Consider the following 14,949-nt stretch of genomic DNA (forward strand, 5'->3'; position numbering starts at 1 on the left):
TCCAGACATTTGCTTTTCTGAATCTCAGCATGAGACATATTTATTGTGATTTCCAAGTCATTGTTCCAGTTTGTCACAATCTGAATCCAGCTCCACTTTTCTTATACTAGCCTTCATAGATTTGAGTCAACATTTCAGTAAGCTTACCTCTTCTGCCATTGATCACTGCTTAAAATGTTTAACTGGAATAAGGGAAAGCCTCAGACATCATTGTTCCATCAGCCATACATTGCCACAGTTGACTCATGATTTTTCATCTTGTGCAGAAGAAAAATCATAGTAGATGTCTTGCTTACATTCAGACAAAATATATTTGAATCTTTATGAGTCTGCTAGTTTCTAGCAGATCAGTTCTATCAAAAATGAAATTTAGATTTACTTATCATGACATATATTTTCATGAATCCATTATTACCCTTAGTAGTCCTCTCTTCACTTGCTAAAGGCTCAAAATCAGCTGTTGAATAATCTTTTCCAGAATTTTCTCAATATTCACATTTAATTCCTCTGCTCCCAAAGTCTGCTTTTTTTAAGAAAATAAAGCCCAAAATTGCCTATTTGTAGCCCTCCAATAATTTTTCCATTCTGAACAGTTCCTCCAAAAAGGTCAGTGGGTTTCACATCATGGTTCTTCATTGCTCTGGGATGCATATGCCGTCTTTGTGTTCTTTTTTTTCGTGTTGATGAAGCACTTTTTTACTTGAAGATCTTTCCTCTTCATTCATCTTATATTTCTGAAAAAATGCTTACTGTGTGTCAGGCACTGTTCTAGGCACTTGGAGTACAAAGTGTCTGAATTGCTGACACTAACAGTCTCTGGTAGAATAGGAGCTAAATAGTCCTGCTCTTTTCTGGTTGTGTTAACATGAACATATATTCCTTGTTTTTTTCTTTCTCTGACCATAGCCTAAAGAAACCTTATTCTTGATATCTTCCTCAGACTTCAGTTCTTTACTGCTTAAAGCCTTTCTAATATTGCTCTCAGATTAATACATGCTTTTTTATCTACCCTTGCTTACATGCCCCTCTTTTTTTTTTGTCTTTTTTTTTTTTAACTTTCTCATTTTTTTTTTCATTTTTTTTTAATGTTTCTTTTTGAGAGAGAGAGACAGTGCAAATGAGGGAGGTGCAGAGAGAGAGGAAGACACAGAATCTGAAGCAGGCTCCAGGCTCTGAACTGTCAGCACAGAGCCTGATACAGGGCCCAGACCATGAGCCATGAGATTATGACCTGAGCCAAAGTCAGACACTTAACCTACTGAGACAGTCACCTGCCCCTAACTTTTTTATTTTAAAATACAAGTTTATCATTGAACTTTTCATATACATTAATTTCTTTAGTAGAACCATTGCCATTCATTCAATAAATATTTGAGTCCCTACCCTGTGCTGATACCGTACTGACAAGTGTTTTTGAGAACTTTCTTCTTGAAACTTTTTTTACCATGTCATGTCAGGGAGTTGTTTACATTTTCTTCAAACTTTTTGAAACCTTTCAGTTTAGGACACATGTGTGGGTACAACGTTCTTCTCTTTGGGTGTTAAAAGAAACTAAGGCAACAACTACTTTCTCCCAAAGGCCTTGTGATTTCCCATTTTTTTTATCAAGTCCAAAACTCAGCAGAGTTATATGGGATGTCCTAAGAAATTCCCCTCGCTTAGTATTTTTCTGAGAATCTAGATTTAGATTATTGATACACATTTTCAAATTTAAGTGAATGTTGTTTTCCTGATCTTGTCATTGAGATTATATTAGAAATGATTTTTTTTCTTTTTCAGCTCATTTGATCCCTTCCAACTGATACCTTGTCATTCTTTCAGTGAAGAAAAGCAGGTACTATTTATGCATCACTAAATGGCCATAAACCATGCCCTTCTGTCAGACAGGAAGTATTTCTTTTCCTTTGTGTGCAAGGCGTATATGTATGTGAAAGATTGGACGAGGCAAGGTACACTATGGGTCAGATGAGTGATGCAGATGGGAAATGAAAGAGAATTTCTCCATGCTAGGATTTTGAATGATAATATTTGTAAAAATCTCTGATTTGTGCTGAGCCTTGGTTGGTGATGAGAACTTGGTGTGATAGGTAAAGAAGAAAAGGGTGGACATTCCAGTGAGGAGGAATAAAATCTCTATTTTTATGCTCCCCCATTTTTTTTTTTTTTTTTATATTTCAGGAGCCATTTCAGGTGAAAGTGGCTTCAGAAGCACTTTTAATAATGGATTTGGTAAGGATAATCTATTGTGTTTACTTACTCTGATTTCTATTCTTGTGTATTTTTATTGCAGGCTTAAGAGAGAGTATGGAAGACGTGTATTTTGGATCTTAACTATCCTCTTTTACAAGGAGTCTAAAAATAAGTCTTTTCTTTTGGAGAAAAGCCAAACAATTGCATGTTTCCATATTTTAGAGAAAATAAATTAATGTGAGTTTTTGCAGACTGTTTATCATCATTAACCCTGTTTTAATTTCCTGGCATCCTTTGTCTGCTGCCTTCTAGATAACTGCAGCAAAGCACAACTCCTACCACTTGGAGGTTCCTTGTTTGCACTAAGTTACTGAGACCTCCAGTAGCTGTGTTGGTTTTGGATGTTTTTCTAGAGGATGTTTTTTGTAGGACTACCAGGAGTGACTTTTACTTTTTATCTTTAGGGTCCTGAGTGAGGAAAGCAAATGGTGTCTTCATTTTGTAAATTAAATAATGACATCTTTGAGTGTTTGGTTCAAAGCTTCTTAGCTGGCAGCGCAGATAGATTGAAATCCCAAGTCTTTGTGTAGTGAGCCTAGTGTCTGATTCCTCTGCTATGCCCGGTTACCATACTTACAAATGATTCTCCTATGTATAAGTGAGCTTTATTCTGATTTTTTGTCAGATGGATTTGTATGTTTGGGCTAAGTCTATTTTGTATTTCTTTTTAGCATGCTCATGTTTCTATGGCAGAAGTGATTGGTCTATTAGGAGGAAGATACTCAGAAGTTGATAAGATAGTTGAAGTAAGTTCTTGCTCTTAAATATTTTTTAAAATCATTTAGTCCTGCTGCCATACCAAATATTTTTATAGATTTCAGTGGATATAATTAAAATAGAATTACCTGTGATATACATGAGAATATGCCAGTGTGGGCTGGATATTCCCAGGAGTAAATTAACATCCCATATATTGAGTACCTGTTTCCTTTTACCATCAAGAAAGAGGGAGCACGGCCAGGCCTCGCCTCCTCGTTGCCTTCACCAGTAAAATGCTACAACTACTCTTAAGAGGCCAGGAACCATGCAGCAACCTTATAGTTGAAACTCGGCATGCATCACTTTGTTGAAATTATTATCATAAATAATAGGACTCATTGAAAGACTTTGTATGTGCAGGTATTATATGGGCTGGTCTGGAAAACTAACAATTATTATGGCCTTGTCTGAGTGGAAAAGTGGATTCTGAGTTCCTACATTGAATCACACGTTTGAAGTGTAATTCATTTGCAGGCTAAAGGCTGCCTGTGATACTGTCAGATAAAAGACGTGGCCTAAAAAAAGCCTCTGTATCTATGTATGAAAGAACTAAAACATTAAAGTGATAGAATTAACAGGATTCAGTGTAACCATGTAAGGATTAATCTTTTATAGGTCTGTGCAGCAGAACCATGTAACAGTCTGAGTACAGGACTGCAGTGTGAGATGGATCCTGTGTCACAAACACAGGCCTCAGAAACCTTGGCTGTGAGAGGCTATCGTGTAATTGGATGGTATCATTCTCATCCTGCCTTTGATCCAAATCCTTCTTTACGAGATATTGACACTCAAGCCAAATACCAGGTGTGCCTCTAGGTCTTGCATGTATGCACGTTTTCTCTCCTCTCGTTGCTTTCTATTCTATTATATAAATATACTTTTTTTTTTAATGTTTATTCATTTTTGAGAGGCAGAGCATGAGCAGGGGAGGGGCAGAGAGAGAGGGAGACACAGAATCTGAAGCAGGCTCCAGGCTTCGAGCTGTCAGCACAGAGCCCAACGCGGGGCTCGAACTCACAGACTGTGAGATCATGACCTGAGCTGAAGTCCGACGCTTAACCGACTGGGCCACCCAAGCACCCTCTATAAATATACTTCTAACATTTCTAGCAAAGTATTGAATTTCTAATATTATTTACATCTGGAGTTTTGAAATAACTTTGCATTTTTTCTGATTACAGGGGTAATATATGTTTATTTAAACATTTGGAAAATCAGCTATTTTGTTTAGTACAGACAAGCCATCTAAGTGACAGTGATAATTACTCCCAGAGCCTCTAAAAATTGATGGGAACAACTAGTACAGGGACTGGGTACAAGTGAAATAACCAGAAGCAGTCTATTTTGCATCTCTGGAAAAAACAAACTTTTGTTTTGTTCCAACATTTTATGTTTGATAGGTGTATGTTTTTGCTATAGGCAGCTATTATTACCATATTGATAAAGATTATAGCTGAAGGGTAGTGAAAATAATTTGTAGACATATTCATGGTAAATACAGATTTTCAGGCCAGGTCATATTTTTAAGGATCATTTCTGGTTGGGTTGGGTACATTTTGACCTGAAAAATTTAGAGTGTGGAATGATATATAGTGTATTTCATTTAGTTGCTGTTTGGATGTGAAGTTTTTAACACACTTTGGTGTTCCTTTTTCTCCATTCGTTATTTAAGATGTTGCTATGGGTAAATACTGATTTTTAAATTTATGTAGTCAAGACTAATTTTACTTTTCTTTGAATTGTAGAGTTACTTCTCCAGAGGCGGTGCCAAGTTCATTGGAATGATTGTTAGTCCTTATAATCAGAACAATCCTTTACCTTATTCCCAGATTACCTGCCTAGTTATAAGTGATGAAATTAGCTCAGATGGCTCTTACCGTAAGTTTTCAACAAAAACAACCTCATCCTATTTCTGCCCACGTTTCTTTGAATCTTTCATAGCAACGAATTTACAACTATGTGAAACTATGTGATGGAAAGCTTTGCACCCTCAACTAGAGAATTGCTGTCTACATACCATGTAGTGCGGCCTCCCTCTTTCCTTTAGTGATATCCTTCTAGATTCAAGTCCCCACTGTGTTACCATGGCCTCTGGGCACAAGGGTTATATTGTGCAGAAAAGTTAGAGCCAGGCAGCGTGCATGTTAGTTACAGGCAGGCGTACCACGGAGATACTGCAGGTTTGGTTCCAGACCACCACAATAAAGCAAATATCGCAATAAAACTAGTCAAATGCTTTATTCTTAAGTTTTTGGAGGGAAGAAATGAAATAGAGGAGAACTAAGAAATGAAAAAAAAAAAAAAAATCCACCTGGGAAAAAATGGGGAAAAAAGACCATTTTAGAGCATATTGACAAAGTATGCTTATATTGTAAGGAAGGACAATCATAATGTTTTCCTTCATTTTTTTTCATGCCTTTCGATTTGCTGGCATTTTATTTACCTGAAAAGTCTTAATATTGGCAAAAACACAGTTGAGAGGCAGTATAATGTAAAGTTAATAACATAAACTGGAGCCAGACTGCCTGGGTTCAGATCCTGGCTCTACTTAGTAATTATGTGTATGCTGATGAACAGGTTATTTAACCTCTCTGTGGCTCTGTGTCCTCATCCAAAAATAAATAAATAAAGGACAGTACTGGCAGCTAGTGCATTTAAGTGGCATTCCATGTAGTAAGCATTGTATAAGTTCTACAGTTAATTTTACGGTGTTGCCCTCTGCCAACAAATCAACTCAGCTTTTCTTTTAATACACTACAAATATAATTACAGGGGGATCTTGAAGGCCATGTGAAAAATTTCTAAGTAGGCTCATCCTTTGGTCTTTTGCCTTTCTGGCTATGTACATGGCATCCACCCCTTGGGCTCCTGTCTCTGGAACTGAGCATGACCATTTTGAGAGGAGTGCAGTTGCTGCCCTTCCAGAGTTCATCCTATTCCCTGACTGGTTAGGTTAGCACCTGTAGGCAGGTCAAGTGAGTGTGGGCCCAGAAGCCAGGCAGACCTGCTGGGGCTTAAAATCCAGGCTCTTCCACTTCACCAGTCTAAGCAGGTTGTTCCACGTGTCTCGGCCTTCGTTTCCTTATCTTTAACGTAGGAATAATGCACCTGCCTTATAGCATTGCTGTAAGCTCAATGACCCGTGTGAAAATAAAAATAACTAGGATGGAATTGTCTTCGTTTGCCTACCTCGGTGTCTGTTTAAGCCGTAGTTCTGGCACCGTTTTTAACAGTGCCCCCTTTCACTCAAAAAGTCTCTTGATTTGGATATAAGTTATGTGATCATCCTGCTTCTCCGTTCCTTACATAGAATTGTCATGCAAATGGTACGTGTACTCTTCTTTATTGTTATTAATTGCTGAGCATTAATATGCTCGATGGGCCAGGTTCAGCCAGGCAGTAAATATTTAATGAATGCCCACTATGTTTAAAGTGCTGTTCAGCTGGTCTGCCAGGTTGTGGTTGTGAGGATTCTTGGTAATTAAAAGGAGATTGGGGATTGAAGCGATAGTTGATGACAGTCTGCTTCATTATGCTTTTCTAGGTTTACCTTACAAATTTGAAGTACAGCAGATGCTAGAAGAACCTCAGTGGGGATTAGTGTTTGAAAAGGCAAGATGGATAATAGAAAAATACCGACTGTCCCATAGGTATGTGCTGTGGTTTGAGGTGGCCGCACATCTGCAGCGCGTCTCATTAAATGATGTTTTAGAGAAAACCCAAGTTAAATATAAAATTATGATGTATGGCGTCAGTGACAGTTTATTAGAAAACAGATTCGTTTGTGGTATTTGTTTCATCAGTTTGTCTTCATATTTCTTCCAACAGCAGTGTCCCTATGGATAAAATCTTCCGCCGGGATTCTGACCTGACTTGTTTGCAGAAAGTAAGCTGCCTTGATTTTAATTGGTTCTATTGTTCACAGATTCTAAAGCTATTCATCTCGATGTGGTTTCCCATGATGCCTAATGCTTTGTGGATACATTTTCTTTGTATTTTTGTTATTGCCGTTTGCTATCTAAAATTAATTTCTAGGAGAAAATTAGTAACGTATTTTGTTGCCCACACTTGCATATAGAAGTAATACTAGTTTAGAATAAATTTGTCAGTGTTGGCTGATAAATTTCCTAGCAGATTATTATTATATACAATGGAGAACATTTTTCTCATTTTATTAAATTCAAAAGTCTCATGTTTCCATTTAGCCTTAATAATTGTTTGTTTTTAAGATTGGTAGTATAAATCTAATAAATAAGTTTAAGTGTCATTTTATTTAACTTTCTGGTCGGAAATAAAGAGTCCTGAATATTTTTATTTTACTTCTTGTTTTGCTTCTATGAGTATAAAGAGTTAAAGACCCATAGGCTGGTAACATCTGTCTTTTTTTTTTTTTTTTTTTTTTTTTTTGGTAGCAATTTAAGAAGAGAAAACTGAAACATACTGAGTTTCTTTTTAATGTTTTTACCCCCTTGTATTAAAACTTTCTTTTTGTTCTGTTGGAAGATTAATGTGCGTGTTTCTCAGGAAACAGCTCTATCTACCACCCTGATGTAGCGTCCTTGTATGTACATAGATTTTCGTTCTACAGGATTATTTTGCTTTGTAAATGTAACTACTAAAAAAAGAAGCAAAGTCACAAATTTGTCCAAAGTAAAAAAATCACACTTAAAATCTCAAGTGTGTCTCCTCATATAAAGTCATAAAGGAATAAGCCCAAGCATTTCTCAACAGTGACTTCCTACACTCTAGGTACGTGATTATTGATCACAAAACTGTCTTCAGCCACATTTAAGGAGACTGTTTCTCTTTTGCTTATTAGAAAAAGATTTGGAAAGGGATACAATAACGATAGTAGTGCAAACCCTCTTCTTACCCTTTTTAAATATTTAAAACTGCAAACCCTCTTCTTACCCTTTTTAAATATAAAACTTTTCTCTCCAATAGCTCTTGGAGTGTCTGAGGAAAACTCTGAGCAACGTGACTAATTGCTTCATTGCCGAAGAATTCTTGACTCAAATAGAAAATTTATTCCTTTCCAATTACAAAAGCAAGCCAGAGAATGGGGTGGCTGAAGAGAACTGTGCTGTGGGTCCAAAGGAATTGTTAATGTAATTATTTTAAAGTAAGGCATTCTAATCTGGACACAATAGATCCTACTCTCAAAGTAATAACCTTGAAATTGTTGTAATTTAGCTAATAGTGGCACACCTTTAATATTTTGTTTCTAGTTCACAGAATCCAAGTTGGTCACATAAATCATGTGACAAAGAGATATGGACTTGTTTTCCTACAGTGATTATCAGAGTGGTGTGTGAACCAGGGTCTGCTGCGGTGCTCCAGTCCGACCATGGCCAGTAAGCAGTGCAGTAGACTCTGAAGGGCTGTCTTCTGTACTGTTGTATTCAGGTCGATAAATGGCGTGTACCTGTCATATTTATTTCTTCCCCAACTAGTCATTCCATTTTTGGTACTTCATGTCTGTGTCTCCTTAGGAGCACTTCCATTTTTTCCATGTGTTTTGGTGAGATTTGCTTATGGTTGCAACCGAGACATGGATGGATGGTCACTGAGGCAATTAATAACATGGTTGACAACTAGTGGTCTAATGAATCTAGCAACATGCTATAGGAGGCCAGGGCAGGCATAAGAGACCCAAAAGAGAGAATCAGCTTGCCAGTTTTCCCATTATAGGTATTTGTTTCCGTTTTATTTTATAGCAGTAATACTACAGGATATGGCATTTTCTCAGCTATCTGAAACATTTTGTATGGATTTCAGATACATGAAATAATTAGCTTCAACTGTATGTCCACTTCTATTAGTATGTGTGATAAAACCTCATTTAATTGGAAGATGAGTAATCTTCACCCTCAAACTAGGTTTTTTTCTACTACCTGTTCTCAGAAGAGGCAAATTATAATACTGCTTAAATATTAAATCAGAGATTTAATTTTAAAAACAAAAAAGCCTTCCAGGGTATATTACATATCTAACCCAGTTTCATATACTTTCTAAATGTAGAACATAAGTTAGTAAACTTTCTTTTTTTTATTTTTTTTTATTTTTTTTTACATTTATTTATTTTTGAAAGACAGAGACAGAGCACAAGTTGGGGAGGGGCAGAGAGAGGAGACACACAATCTAAAGCAGGCTCCAGGCCCTTGAGTTGTCAGCACAGAGCCTGATGCGGGGCTGGAACCCACAAACCGTGAGATCATGACCCGAGCTGAAGTTGGACGCTTGACCAACCAAGCCACCCAGGTGCCCCTTAAGTCAGCAAACTTTTTATGTAAAGGGGCATTTAGACAATAACTTAGGTTTGTAGGCCACATACTGTCTCTATCAGACGTTCTTCTTTATATTTTTTTACAATCCTTTAAAAATGTAAAACCATTCGTATTACCTCATGAGCCTCACAGAAAACGAGTTGCTGGCCATTATCGTCCAACCCCTGCTCTAAAGAATTAAAAACATTCATAATTTATTTTCAGATGCATGAACCTGAGAACCTGAAAGCCCTTATTTACATCATCTTCCATCATCTTTGTTCTTCCAACAAAACTTAAAGTTGTGATTTACATTTAAGTACATTTTCAAGTAAAATTAGCAATCATGCTGCCTGTTTACTCAAATAGATTTTATTTCTATTAGCTATAGAACTGATTTACACCCATTCTCCAAACATCCTTATTAATTATAGTTTTATTACGTCTTATCTGGATGTGATTCTGTATTTTTATCTCTTTTGGTTGTAATCATTAGCTACAGAAGAATATGGCAGTATTTGAGAGAACAGCGAGCCAGTTTTAGATGGCCTGGGTCTTGGCTCAACCTTGTGACTTGGAGGTGGGGGGTGGAGAGATGGATACAGTTGACCTTCTCTGGGCCTAAATTCTTGTGTAACTGAGGTCTAAATGACCTTCCTAACAGCCCTGCAGGTCTAAATGTATTCCTCTATAGGTAGTTAGGATAAACAATGAAACAATGTATAAGGCAATTACTTTTGGGACTGAGGTTTGTAAGAGCTATAGACCAAAAATCAGGAAACCTGAGTACTTATCCTAATTCTATTATCAGCTTTGCTCTGTGACAGTGATAAAATCACATAATCTGTCTGGACCTCAGGCCCTTCACCTATAATCCACGGGTCTGAGTTTTATGACTTAGTTTATCCTTCCAAGCACACAAAGTCTACGATTCTGTAAAACATAGTAATTGCTTCCTTTGTGCTCTTCCTTTTGACATATTTTTCCCATTGTACATTGGGAACAGATCCTAGAAAGTGGTATTAATTAGCTCTTGATTGATATTTCTGTATAAATTGATGAATTCGGGTGATGGAAAATAATCGAAATTGTTAACAGTTCTTTTCTCAAATCCGGTTCCTCTGCATGTCAAGTTAACCATATTTACCAACCTAAGCCATACTGTGAGGAAGTCAAAGATGGTAATCTTCAGAGTTTAGAGTTGGAGAACACAATTTTTTAAATAATATTTACTGAGCGTTTTTTTTCTGATGATAGAGTGTGTTTTATCATAAAATATTTTTTAAAAACAAAATGCATAAAACAAAAATACATAAATCCTGTTATCTAGAAAACCACAGGTAACATTTTAGTATATATTCTTCCCCCCCTTTTTTTTCTTGGACCGTGTAATTTTGGAACATTAAAATCTGTAGTTTTTTCCTCTCCCTCCTCCTTCGTTCATTCTCCCTGTTTCCTTTTGCTCTTATCATATTCTTAAAACATTTTTCAACTGCAGGTGCCCACATTCACTGCCGACTTGGGCTACTGAGGGCAGTCAGAGCCAGGGCCTTGGAGAAGCACAGAGGAAGTCTGTTGAGGGGCAGTGTAATATAGGAAATTCAGGAGGCAGAGACCCAAAGGAAAACCTCCCTCTGGTAATGTTTACAGGAGTGGAGACCGCATCTGAAAACATCCAGATCTCTTCATCCTGATTTGATTCTTATAGTTGCCCAATGACAGTAAAATAATGAACTTTTTTTTTTCTTTTTCCTGCTTGGCTAGCGGAAATTGACAGTAGTACTTTGCCAGTATTAGACTTAGTTCTCTTTAAAATCTAATCTCAAAGTAGCTTTCAAAAAAGAAAAATCAGTGGAATAAGATCGACAAGATCAGAGTCTCCTTCCTCCTCCATTATTTTATCCTTGAACTATGTTCAAAGCCACATTAGGACTTAGACACTTTTGCCGCCTTTGGATGTCTTCTTCCATAAAAAATTAAAAATAAATTCATTATAATTGCATTTGTATAAAATGAATCTGATATTGTATATAAACATGTCCTCAATCTAAAGGATTGATTTTTTTCCTTCTAAATTGAAAAGAAATTAAAACATTTTATGGGCCTTAAAGGTATTGTGGGCTGGAGGCATGGTGCCTAATAGATAGTAAGGTGGTCCTGCCTGTATTCTGAAGAGTATCCTTGGGAAGACGGTAGTCATTGCCCTCTCCCTGGAAAGCCTGTCTCACCGACCCTGGGGCAGCTTCTTCACCCCAGCCAAGAACACTGCAGTTCCTGGGGCTTTAGATCTATAGATTTGCACTTCATTCTTCACTCACCTGACCAAAACTTAGGAATGTTGATTAGGAACAATCATCCTTTCAAAAAAAAAAAACATAGGAGGCGGTGATTAGTTTTAGCTGTCACGTAGATATTTTTGTTCTGATCCTGAATCTATAGTTTTGAACCTCATGCCACGTATCCTACCACCTTTCATTTCTTCATTTCCCTCAAGCCCTTCTCTTCATCCCCACCCCCTCTACTTCTTACCTCTCAGCTCATAGGTACAAGGTGGTTCGTTTAGCATTTGTTGAAACCGGGCCTGAAGAGCAGAGCTAAACAGACCCGTTTGTGTTTTGTGGAAGCTCATGCTGCCCCCGCCTTCCCTCCACAACTTTGCTGCCCCACGGGAGTGGGGTGAGGTCTGCGATGTGCAGACTGGAAGCGGGTCAGAGCTTCGGCAGCAGTGTGGGCAGCAGGGAGACTGCAGGCTCAGCAAGCCCACCTGAGCAGGCCTCCTGCCGTGCAGTTTGCCTGCTTCCGTTGGTCTCTCTGGGTCCCGACAAGGGGAGCTGTTGGGCCTGCGGGAAGTGATGTGGGCAGGCCACCCCAGGATTGAGGCTTTGCCTGTGGACACAGAGACCTATGGACACCTGACCCCCTGACCTATGGCTGCCTATCCCCACGTCATCAACAGGCATTCCACCCCAGTTGTTGGGTTTTTCAGTAGAAATTAAGGAAGGGCAACTCAATTTTGTTTTGTTTTTTTCTCTTTTAACCTACATTCTCCTCTACCAGTAGCCAGATACTTAAGTCCAGAGTCCTACATGATGGCATTTAGGAAAACTTACTTTATCCAAGCACAGAGGAAAAAGCACATTTTTCTCATCATCTCTATCAGGATTAATACAAAATTTAATAAATTTGATCAATATCCCCAGTTTACCAGCAGTTAGTTTTCTTACAAATTAATACCCTACTTTGCAATATTTCCAGAAAATCACTGTGGAGAATAATATACTTTAATTCCTGACCTTTCCTTAAATGGTTTTATATGTGCTTTTCCCCCCAAACTCTATTTTCTCTGTTTTGTTTTGTTTTTTCCATTTACCCTGTAATTTGTGCTTTCTGGCCTTTGCTCAGTCTTTTAAGCGGCCTTAAATTCCTTCTGGAACAAGGCAGAGAATAAATATGTTAGCTCCCTAAATATGAGGAGAAAGTCAAAGTTGCCCAGAGAAGCCATGATTATACCAGATGGTTGCTCTATACCAAACTAAATCTGAGAAGGTAAAATTAACCTAGGATATCTGGGTTGTTTGTATTTCCTTCCTTCGACTATATTTATGAATATATTCATAAGAACTTTAATTTCAGGGAAAAATGCCTTGTGTGCTGTCTTTGAGGTTTTCTAGAGTAGTCTTTGAGGATTTAAGAAGAATGTTAAATGTGATTTCATAGTTTGTACTCCTGTTTCATAGGTTATCACAGAACATTTGTTTAAGCTATGAACTATATAATAGTATTTAGATTCCAGCATGATTTAAATAGACTGATCAGAGATCTTTAAATTTGCGGATTTGATGTGCAAATTGTGTATTATGTATAAGTTTACTCTATTGATAAACCTGTTGCTGTTGTTTTCCCCAAATGTTATTAGTGTTTATGGATTTCTTTTATTACTTTGAATTTTGGAATGTTCTGTAATGAAAGATAATGACTTAAACTATTTTGTACATTTAAATATGCCATGCTGTCTAAATCTGTATTAAAGAATATTGTAAATATTAACGTTTATACAGTTAAGAAAGCTTTTCCTCGAAATGGTTGAACTCTTCTCCCTGTACTTAACAATGACATATTATAAAATATCTGATTTTAAGCTTTGAAATTTTAGCTTCTGGTAAAAATTAAAGGGAAACCTTCTGAAGATTCTATATAAATAAAATTTTGAAAAAAAAACCTGGTGAATCATTTGGTATTTCTCAATTTTTAACATCATATACATTGAATTGCAAACTATACCCCATTAATTCAAACACTGATTTTCTATTATGTTGAACATTCTAGGGGACACAAAGATGAGTAAATTTTGATTTTTTTTTCCCCCATAAGAAGCCAATTTATTACCTAGTACATGGGAAACACATAAAACCAACATGAACAGCGAGGATACAAACTGGAATTGATTATAAATGCCTGTAAAAGACTTCAAGGGTAATAGGTGTTTAGGCAATAAGAAATAATACTCTAGAGTGTGAGTGGTGAGATTGATTTCTTGGAAGAAATCACCTTTAAACATCCTGGCAGGATTTGGTTAAATGATGTTTGGGGAAGGATGTTCCAGAGAGAAGTGACCTTAGCAAAGGTATGGAGACAAGAAGTGGGAAATATTTAGAGAATGGTGAGTCTTTGGCCAGAAGGTAGGGTAAGTGAAGATGTTAGGTAATTCACATGGAGACAACTAAGGACACAGAAGGTATAAAGTGAGAAAAATCTCATCTTGAAACCAGAATTCATTCATGAACGGTCTTTAACTTTCCAGTCTTTTTTTCTAGCATAAACAAACTCTATTGAAAGAGGACTTCCATTTTTAAGATTTTTTTTTAATGTTTACTTACATTCTCCTTGATGAAGTTCTCTCCATTTATTTACTTTCTCCTTGATGAAGTTCTCTCCAGCTTAACTGTTAACTCAGGCAAAAGACCCTGCAGGCAAAGCATCCCCTGATGGGGGTTGAAACTACCCCCTCAGATAAAAGGGACTGCCCTGACAGCAGCAAAACCCTACGTGACTTAACAGGAGAAAATGATGGACTTGACCTTTACTCCCCACCTGAATGTATCCACCCACCATTGTCCCACATTTTCCCAATATAAGCCTTAAGTATTTTCAGCACTTTGGAGACCATCTTTGTGACTTCAGTCCACTGGGTTCTTGGTGTTGCCTCACTGAAATAAATTTTCTTGTTTTACCACCATTCGTCTCTCTGCCTTTGGATTTTGTCAGTGGCGAGGGGCCAAGCCTGGTCTGTTGGGGACCCCCAGAACCAGGTGCCCTTGCACCCCGCGCCCCAGTTGCAATTCTTGGCAAGCTAGCCAGAAGCTGTACTTTCAGTTTGTCCAGCCCCCACTCTAGAGACCCCTGACGGTTGCATTTGGGCCTGGCAGTGCACCTGGGCTCAGCCATTCCTTTACTGAGCCCGTGGCTATGATAGGTCAGGGTCAGCAACTCGTGGTTAGTTTGCCCCGGATGGATGGGGAGGACCAGGAAGTCCTGTGCAGCTGCTGACACCTTATGATGTTTTGAGGACTTGCCCTGAACTGCATCAGTCCACTGCCTTAACTGCATTTGGGGAAGCAGAGAAACTGACAAGTTGCAGAGTAAGCAGGTGCTAGAAATTTGGCTCCTGGTAAGT

At 37.7% G+C, this 14,949-nt stretch overlaps 1 protein-coding gene across 3 annotated transcripts in view; it reads left to right on the forward strand.

Moving 5' to 3' along the window:
• Nucleotides 1-13,520, forward strand: part of MYSM1 (Myb like, SWIRM and MPN domains 1) — a 39,132-nt gene extending 25,612 nt beyond the window's left edge. For 2 of the 3 annotated variants that reach the window (XM_049617077.1, XM_049617080.1), the window contains 8 exons: nucleotides 1,780-1,834; nucleotides 2,179-2,229; nucleotides 2,922-2,996; nucleotides 3,625-3,813; nucleotides 4,755-4,887; nucleotides 6,554-6,659; nucleotides 6,838-6,895; nucleotides 7,954-13,520. In XM_049617077.1, the coding sequence (XP_049473034.1) occupies nucleotides 1,780-1,834; nucleotides 2,179-2,229; nucleotides 2,922-2,996; nucleotides 3,625-3,813; nucleotides 4,755-4,887; nucleotides 6,554-6,659; nucleotides 6,838-6,895; nucleotides 7,954-8,121 (835 nt within the window). In that variant the 3' untranslated portion in view covers nucleotides 8,122-13,520. The remainder of the gene's footprint in view (nucleotides 1-1,779; nucleotides 1,835-2,178; nucleotides 2,230-2,921; nucleotides 2,997-3,624; nucleotides 3,814-4,754; nucleotides 4,888-6,553; nucleotides 6,660-6,837; nucleotides 6,896-7,953) is intronic. The other variant, XM_049617078.1, reaches the window with a different exon arrangement.
• Nucleotides 13,521-14,949: the final 1,429 nt, after the last annotated feature.

The sequence above is a fragment of the Panthera uncia genome, assembly GCF_023721935.1.
Source record: "Panthera uncia isolate 11264 chromosome C1 unlocalized genomic scaffold, Puncia_PCG_1.0 HiC_scaffold_4, whole genome shotgun sequence".
NCBI classification, from domain to species: Eukaryota; Metazoa; Chordata; class Mammalia; order Carnivora; family Felidae; genus Panthera; species Panthera uncia.